At 38.3% G+C, this 9,318-nt stretch overlaps 1 protein-coding gene across 1 annotated transcript; it reads right to left on the reverse strand.

The window, feature by feature from the left end:
* Positions 1-1,077: 1,077 nt before the first annotated feature.
* On the reverse strand, positions 1,078-8,722 carry thoc6 (THO complex 6). The gene is made up of 13 exons (XM_041778044.1): positions 8,599-8,722; positions 6,555-6,646; positions 6,406-6,470; positions 6,214-6,317; positions 5,826-5,863; positions 5,687-5,735; positions 4,011-4,082; positions 3,820-3,922; positions 3,681-3,730; positions 3,230-3,292; positions 1,608-1,718; positions 1,342-1,470; positions 1,078-1,251 (listed from the first exon to the last, which is right to left on the reverse strand). The coding sequence occupies exons 1-13, from the start codon at positions 8,611-8,613 to the stop codon at positions 1,171-1,173; spliced, it is 972 nt and encodes a 323-aa protein (XP_041633978.1). The 5' UTR covers positions 8,614-8,722; the 3' UTR covers positions 1,078-1,170.
* Between the last annotated feature and the right edge of the window lie 596 nt (positions 8,723-9,318).

Genomic DNA, 9,318 nt, shown 5'->3' on the forward strand with positions numbered 1-9,318 from the left:
CATGTATTGGTTGAAGTAAATTAGATGTTTCATATCAGAATCAGACCAACTTATTGTCTCACTTGGTGAGATGTTGGAAATGGTTGCCATTGCCACTGAGGCATCCTTTATAAAATGTAAGTTTTGTGGACAACATTGTGATTTTTCTATCAAAATCTGAGCTTGATAGATTCAACTCACTAAGAGACATAAAGGCAAAATGCCCAATATTAGCACTTCCTGTTGCCAGTAGGGGGTGCTAATCAGTAAACATAAAATTAACTTTTGAATGTGTAGAGGGTTAAACGTCTATCATACATGTGAAATTTGAAGCAATTTAGATATATAGATAGATTTAAGTAATGGCAACTTCCTGTAAAATTGGCAAAATATCCAAATGCTCACCATTTTCTGTGAAGCATCTTTTATGAAACATGTCAGTTTTGTGGACAAATATTGAGGTTTTTCCTCAAAATCCGAGCTTGAAAGGTTCAACTCAGCAAGAGGAACAAAGACAAGGCACAGTTTTGGCACTTCCTGTTCCCAGTTGGGGGTGCAAGAGCAAATTAAAAAAAAAAAAAAAAAGGTAAAATTATCCTTTTTTTTTTAAGATTCTTTTTTGGCCTTTCTTAGGAGAAGATATGCACTAAATGGTGCAGAGACCAGGAATAAATCCTGTGAGCCAGTGCATCGTAGATCCTAGCCTCCACCCACGGGTGCCCATCATGTCCACTGATTTCAACCAATGCCCAATAAACATAATACATGTGAAATCCAGCGCCAATCAGATGTCCCATATTAGAGTTATGGCAACCTCCTGTAAAATTGGCAGCCAGTTGAAAAATCTTTGCTTTCTCACCCCAAAAATCAGCTTTTTAATACTAGATCACTCACTAGTCCTGTTGTTTATTATACAGACAAACATCTGACTAAAATGCTAATGGTCACATCTTTAAGATAAATACCACTTTAGTTTAAAAACTCTAAGCAAGGTTATAAGTTGAATTATGATGGAACAAAAGCCCTCCATTAACTCATTTTTTGACCTTTTCAGTGACAAAAAAATAAAAAATCAGTTTGTAGAAAAAGAGACAAAAATATTTTATTACCTTCAGACTTAAAAATACAAAAGCTGTGGCTAAAGTTACTAAAATCAGTGAAAATACTGACAGAAACATGGTTCACTGTGATTCAGAAGCTGAGTGAGAACGCTCTGTATGACAGGTTCGTAAACACATCGATGCGATTGCTGCTACCGCCCACCGTCAGAACCTAAAACAACAAAATCACACTTTTATGATGTGTTCATAATAACTAAAGCTCTATGTTGAATAAGTGGATGTGATGCGTTCGCTGACTCACCCTGTGCTCGGTGCTGTTGGTGTTGAGCTGCAGCGTGTTCAGGCTCTGCGGCGTGCAGGGGATCTGAGCTTTGACGTCTCCGCCCAGCAGACAGTGAGACACAAACGGGCCTTCACCTACAGACAGGATCTACAAAAGAGGAGGAAATATATATTTAAAAAAAAACAGAAAAACCAACTTAAACAATTCAAGAGTAGTTTGAGTGAGTATTTGTGACTCCACCGTGGAGAAACCTATCCTGTCAGACCAAACTACAGTGCTCTCACCATGTCCTGGTGGAAGGTGGCCTGTCTCTGGCAGCCTTTTAGGGGGAAGATGGAGGTAGGAGACAGAGAGCGGAGATGCCACAGAGACAGAGATGGACCTCCGCCGCACAACTGGAGGAAAAAACACAAAGTTTAAAGCTTAGAGCCATCAGTTATTCTGTTTCATCTCTGATCATACAGACAGATCATACCTGAGAAAAAACACTAGAGTTCTGTTCAAAAAGTCAAAAAATGACTCTTTAGGTACATGTATTTGAATTAGGGCTGTCAAGATTAACCAAGTTAATCGCAATTAATTAAAATCTAAAAATAGTGTACTTATTTAGCTTAATCGTAATTAACCACATGCTTATTATCCGATTCAGTACACTTTGGTTAGTGCTCATCGGCCACTCCATGCAGCCACAGTTGTGTAAAATAAACCCACTACTGCTCCATAATGTCTAAATTCACCTTTAAAACTCAGACACCTCAGTGGACAAGCCAAAAAACATCTGAACCGTTAAATGGTCTCTTACTTAATTTTCGAACCATAACGAGTTCCTTTTTTTGGTGGTTAGCTTCATGTTAAAATCTTCAATCTACCTCTAAAAGCAAGTCTGCAAAATAGTTGAATTTGCAAGTGCAATAAAAAAGGCGTGATTAACCGTGATTAACTATAGAAATTCTGGGATTAATTGCTATTAAAGATTTTGATCTTTTGACAGTCCTAATTTGAGTACAATTTGAATATATCTATCAACTGATAATGTCATAAGTTCATGAAATGTATATTTATGTTTTTTATAGTTGAATACCTGATGCATATATCTTTATGTATTTTACTGTATATAAATATGTAAGTATTGGCACAATATTATATATTTAGGATGAACATTCCAGTAATAAGTTTGTGTTTTGTAATGCTTTGTAAATTAAGATAAATATGTGTGTTTTGGCTTGTTCACAATCCCCCCCAAGAATCAGAAATGTGCGCTGAAACACACCGTTCTCAGATTTTCCCCTCATGATGTCATGTGGGGAGTTAGCCCCGCCCCAGATTTGGTTGACTCTCTACGCTTGGAAGACAGTTCCGCCCTCCTCTCCTGATCCTCCTCTAAGCCGCCAGCTGAGAGGAGGATCGGGGGAACCACATCCATTTCCTGAGAGGGGTGTGGTCATGGGCGGAGTCAGTGTCATTGACATTTAAAGCTACAGACACAGAAACAGCTCCTTCTGAGCAGGGCTGAAACAGAGGGGTTTTTAGACATGAACAAATCTAATACTTGAGTGTTTTTTTCGGCAACAAACTTCACAGGCATGTTTTGGGGACCTCTTAGACCAATATATACTTGTCTGAAAGGGGTACAATATGTGACCTTTAAAGTTTTTATCTATATCTAAGCTGGAAAACTAATAGTCAGTGATGACAGAAGAAAGGGTGGGATGAACTGAGTGTGTACTTCTTAAGTAAAGTACACACTCAGTACACACTCAGTTAATCTAGCCCTCTTGGTATCCAAAGGTGCCCACCCCTGCCTTACATGATGGACCCTCACTATCACACTAACTTCTACACATCACCCTCAACACAAAACAAACATAAACTAAGATCCAGATGGTTTATGTTTGTGATTTCTCACCATCCAGTCTGAGTCGGTTGTCACACAGCTGATCCATTTCCCGTACTGAGGTCTAGCACAGCTCTGAAACACAAAAGCTCTCTTTAGTTTTCTTTATTATGAGATATGAGGCCATTTAAATTCACAAAATTCACATGAATCCCTGGAACTACACTCTGCACAGCTGGCTTATTAATCAATGGAGAAACCTTTCTCCTTTCATTGTGAGATTTAGATTCTGTTCTGTTAGTTTTATTGGTTTTAAAAACTGAATTTATCAGATACAAACCTTGGCAACATAAGCAAGTTTTTACTGTCATTATCTAATGGAAATAAATGTTCCTTCTTGATAAAAAATGGAATGGGTTTTTACAAAAACCAAGGAATAAAAAGTCCTAAAAGCACAGTGAGATCTGAGTAGTCCAGTCCTGTCAGGATGAGATGAACTGAAGAAAAAGCAGCAGTCTCTCACCTCGTATCTGTACACCTCGATGCAGTGAACACACTGACCCGTCCGGCTGTCTGAACAACACAACATCACAGTAGTCAATAAAATAATTCAATCACAGTGATTTTTTACAACTGGAACCATTATGGCTGCCGTCGCTCACCCCAAATTCTCACGGCTCCGTCCTCTCCTCCAGACAGGATCTCTGCCTCCCTCTCTCTCACGCTCACACAGTGGACGTAGTCTGAGTGGCCCTGCAGCACTGACTGAAACACAACAGATTCTGGTTAAAAAACAACAAAAAACTCGATGTCAGAACATCGAAACTGCAGAAGAGGGTTCTGGGTTTCATACTTTGAAGACTCCATGCTCCAGGTCCAGAATGTGGATGTTGTTGTCCCCACCTCCGACAACCAGACTGTTGTCCTGAAGCATAAAGGGACAGACCACATCACACATTTATCAGGGAACAAAATATCAATAAAAATCCCCCCTCTGCCCTCAGATGTACAAAACTTAGTGTTAAAATTAGGGCTGTCAAGAGATTTTTCATTGCGACGAATCTCATAATTTCTGTCGTTACTCACGATTAATCACATCCTTTTTATCACATAAGAAAATTCTACTATTTTGCACACAGAACTGTTTTTGTTTCATGATAAATTTTTAAGGGTACTTGACTCTGGATACAGACCTGCTCTTATAGGTGGACTAAATATTTTAACATGAATTTTACTGCAGAAGAAAGAACTTGTCATGGATCTTGAGAAAATAAGGGGACAGTAAAAGGGTACATTTTTGATAATACACTTGTACACTGAGCTGTCTGAGAGTTTTAAAGCTGAATCAAGAAATTAAAGAGCAGTGGTGGACTTATTTTGCATTACTGTGTCTAGTTGTAGACCTTGATTTATCGCGATAAACTGGATTGATGACCCTAATTTAAATGCAGACACAGTGTGCCAACAAGTTCGATGTATTTAAACTTCATCTCCAGGAACAACCTGTCAGTCAGCACAAGGATTTGTTGTCTAACCACTGGCATCATCAGGTAAGGAGGGTCTGAGGATTTTCCTCAGAGCAGTTTTAGCACAAACATTTCTTCTCCTGAATTCTGATCCATATGTTTGCACTGTTTAATAATTAGGGTTTTTTTTAGTTTGAGTTTTTTTAATCACTTTTATAACATCTTCAAACAGCGGCAGGAGCGCTGCTGCCGGAAAAGGAAACACACTCTTAACCTCCACATACAGCGACTGCGCCGCGATCCGGTTACAAATCATACTGCTGAGCACACCGCTCCCTCTCTAGTCCATCAGAGCATTTCCACAGCCGGCGCTCCAGTCTGGCAGCAGCATGTGCCTGGAGCGCAGCTCCGCTTTGTTCGAGATGTGCTGCAGGTCTACTTTAAGCGCTGGCTGCTGCCAAACCGCATCAATACCCATCCATCAGAAAGCTCCAAACAGGAAGTCAAAAGCATAAGATATCTGGTTCTTTCAAAATACAGCACAATGCACTATATCAACATTACGTCTCATCCTGCAGCAAGAGCAAAGGGTCACTTAAAGGTCAGTGAGTCACAGAGCTACAATGGCAGCATTGATGAGGAAAAGCTTACTTTTGAGGACATTTAGCTAAAGATTTTTACATAAAAACACATATGCTTTAAGCAAACTTTAACCTTTTAACTTCCTAATGTACTCACCCAATGGGGGAAGCAATACTATCATGGACTTATACCAGAAAGGATGAAAAATTAACCCCAAAAGCTAAAACAGTCTGCTATTGAAATACTATTCCTGAGTGAACTCGCCGCGCAGCGCTCTACACACGCTTCCAGTGAGTGAGGTCGCTTGCCTTCTGCCTGAATGCAACACGGCCTAAAAGTGGTAAACATTGCAATATAATACCTTGTAGGTTAACATTTCAGGTTGTAAAATCTGGAATTTCTGACAAATCCACTAGAATAAAGTCTGGTGTATTTTGCATTACAAAGCTGCTTCTGGATCAGGGGGAGTGTTCAGACTCACTCTGGGGTTCATGATCATGGCATTGATCTCAGGGATCTCTAGACTGGATCTGAGGACAGAAACAGAGCAGAGACTTAAAGAGATGCTCTCTGCAGAGCAGACGAACAGATAGCAAATAAACTAAAAAAATGTGTCTCACTTGTAGTTTGGTCTTTTTGTCCACAGTGGTTTGACATTCTGAGGAAACAAAGAGAGCAAAATCAGACAAATGTTCACAGTCAAAGTCCCCTCAACCACAGAAAAATGTCAAACAGAGCCGGGTCCACGTACAGAGAGAAGATTAAAGTTTCAGAAGTAAGTGAAACACTAGATCAAGAGCTACAGAGCGACCATGACAGTCTGTTTCACTGCTGCAGGCTCAAAAAATCTCTAAGAGTGAGTCTGAAACTTTTAGTACCTTTTCTTCATTAAGAGCCCAATAACTGTAAAAACAGGGAATCAAATGAACAGAATTTCCCTTCAAAGTCTCATTATCTCCATCTGCAGCCCCACCTGGATCACAGTTTTAAATTAAAAGGGACAGTCACCTTCTTGATTAGCTCAGTCCAGCTCCAGGCGCTGATCTCCCCGTTTCCTGCGCTGATGAGGTGACAGTCCGTGGAGAGAAGAGAGAACACCGGACCCTCATGAGCTGATGGAGAGGACAGCACAACTTTTTTAATACATTCACTGAAGGAGTGGCAGTTATTAGCCCCATGCTAACATTAGCATGCACTCACCTGTGAATGTAAGGACAGGTTTCTGACTCAAGCTAGTAGCATCTGGGCTCAGAGCTGCAGAGAGGCTGCAATATTTAAACACAGTGATGGTTAACAATCATGGATAAGGTAACACGCATTTAAGCTCACAGGTGTGTGATCCGTCTCACCTGAAGAGGGCGATCTCTCCATAGTTGTTTCCAGCTGCCAGGAATCGACCACAAGGAGAGAAACTCTGAGAGAACACGGACATGTGGAGAAGCTGCAAAACAGAAGACAGATTATTAATCTAGATAAATCTTTTAGTCAGAGGAGATGATGCCTCCTGCTGTTTAAAGAACAGTATTTACAGCTTTAGTGTCTTATTTGGCTCCCTCTAGAGGTCATCTAGGAAGAAAAACTTGAATTCTGACTGACTCATCGACAAATATTTTTGTTTTAGGGTAAATTTGAAGTAATTAACTTGTAAAAAAGACTTGTAAATATCTCAACAATAAGTTCAGTGCCTAGTTAAGCTTAGCAGATATATCACTACTATCAACACGTATATTCACTTATCATTTTAATAGGTACACCTACTCATTAAAAGCAGATATCTAATCAGCCAATCACATGGCAGCAACCACAGCATTTAGGCATGCAGACATGGTCATTCATTCTAATGCAGCATGATTCGGTTACAACATGCAATTGCAATTAATTTTTAAATATTTGGAAATTTGATTTATGCTTCAAATCTTGCAAAATTTTTCGATGGAACTTTAAGGGGATTTGATGGTAGGTTTTGGAGCAAGTTTCTTATATATTTCGGGGAATTTACTTGAAAATTTTCAGGATTTTTAATGAAACTTTTTGGAGATATGTTAGTATATTTTTTAGCGCTTTTAAAAAAATATTTATTTGGGGTTGGCATGCTTTTAAAATTTTAGGTACTTCATTAGGATCTAGGGAATAAATTTGTGCATTCTTTGGAATTTGATTGAAAATATTGTAGAATTTCTTTGGACGTTTTGGGGAATATGTTTTTGATTTTCCATATTTTCATGGAATTTTGAGAAAATTTGAATGGAAGTTTTGGATGGAATTTGCTTTGATATTTAGGGAATTTGCTTGAAAAATTTCAAGAATTTGAATACTTTTTTTGAGGAAAAAATGTTTGAACATTCAGGCTTTTTCAGGAAGTTGTATGGACATGTTTGGGCGGCATTTAGGGGCTTTTTAAATGAAATAAAAAAATGTTTCTTATACATTTTTGCTAAAGTCTTGTAATTTTTAAGGAGCTTTAAAAAAATATTACCAAAGGAAAGAAACACTAATTTTGTTTAGTGTTGTACTGTAAGATAAGTCTATTGTTCTCATATGCGGACATTATTTTGTGAGAACAACTTCCTTTAAACCCATCAGGTCCATCTTATGCATTCCAAACAAAATCTTGGGCATCAGGAGGATATGGCTGTGGCTGTTTTTCTGTTATCTTCTTTTACTCTCTTGCTTTTATAAACTAACTGGATTATGTGCCATGGCTCCCTCTGCTCCTCACTTAAATCAAAGAGAGAGCTGTTTGGATGGGAGGGGCAAAGCACATGCACACAGGAAGGAAGGGTGCGCTCCATTTAGCACACATGACAAAACATATTCAATGAGGCAGTAAGCAGGGTAATAATTAATTCGTGATTATCTTATTTTTGTGATCATAGAAGAAAATCCTGCTCTACTATGGATCATCAACATAAACAGTGCCATTTATAAACAGGTGGTAACGAAACATACCAAGATATGTAATATTAGCAACTTTGCCAGGAAAGCTGGGTGACTAATGAATTTAACAGCCATGCATTTTATCCCGAAATTACTGGCAGTGTACTTACAATATGAACATATTTAAAAATGTTTCTAATTTTTTAGAAAACCTACTGAAAAAACGGGAAAATGAATATTTAGTCGAAATTTGAACGGACTTTGGCCTTACGCTCGACTTATTCCCACAAATTAAAGCACAAAAAGAAACAAAAGAACAATTCCCGTGAAAACCAACCCAAGAGATCCATCAACTTCACACTAACGCTGTTCGCATCATTTCAGTCTTTTACAATACACAACACAAAGCGCGGATACAGCCAGAAGCTGAAAGCAGAGCTAAACCATGAACGAGTTTTCATTCATTCTGATCAATTATTGGTTAAATAAAGAGATCAATAAACGTGCTGAATTTACCTCTACGGGACCCATACTTCTGCTCCTCCTGAAGAAACTACCCAGAGCACTAAAAAGCAGAATTAAGGCAGAAAAGGTACAGAACGATGTGAAGAGGGACACCGCTGAATGCTGGCGAGGAGAGATGACGTCTGCAAGTGAGGAGCGGTGCATTCTGGGACATGTAGTCGTTACCGAGCTAGTGGAATTTTGATTTTATTTAATAGTGGAAACATTATAAATTGTGAATCATGGATGTAACAAATAAAATCTAAATGATAACTGTATTAAAAGTATTACATTATAACATCCTGACACCTGAGCTTTTGTTTGAAATGTAGGCTATTTTTAATTTCTCCAACTTATTGAGGATAAGTAGTTTAAGTTTAAAAGCTCAGCCTTGTCTTTGAACAGGAATTAATTTTGACCAAAATTTTGTCCAATATCAAAACAAATTCCCTTTGAAGAAACAACCTAAAAGAATCTGTGAAAAAATCTTTTTTTTTAAGTTTCCCATAAAAGTCCCTTAAAATACTTTAAGTTTTTATAATGTTTAAGTGAAGCCCCAATTTTAATAATAATTTCCCCTAACATTCTGTGTAAATTTCTGCAAATTTTCTAAAAAACTCTCCCTAAACCCAAGAGCAAAATTCGCCAGGACCTACAGATACACAGTATATTCCTCAAGATTCCATGAAAATGACAGAAAATCTCTCATAACATCCAAACAAATTCCCAGAA

This window comes from Cheilinus undulatus, linkage group 21, assembly GCF_018320785.1.
Source record: "Cheilinus undulatus linkage group 21, ASM1832078v1, whole genome shotgun sequence".
In the NCBI taxonomy this organism is placed as follows: domain Eukaryota; kingdom Metazoa; phylum Chordata; class Actinopteri; order Labriformes; family Labridae; genus Cheilinus; species Cheilinus undulatus.

Excerpts from the sequence above, each read along its gene's own strand:
- thoc6 (XM_041778044.1), bottom strand. Across the intron at positions 3,923-4,010 it reads TGGAGCATGGAGTCTTCAAA|TCAGTGCTGCAGGGCCACTC; the intron begins GTATGAAACCCA and ends GTTGTGTTTCAG. Across the intron at positions 1,719-3,229 it reads CAACCGACTCAGACTGGATG|TTGTGCGGCGGAGGTCCATC; the intron begins GTGAGAAATCAC and ends TTTTTCCTCCAG.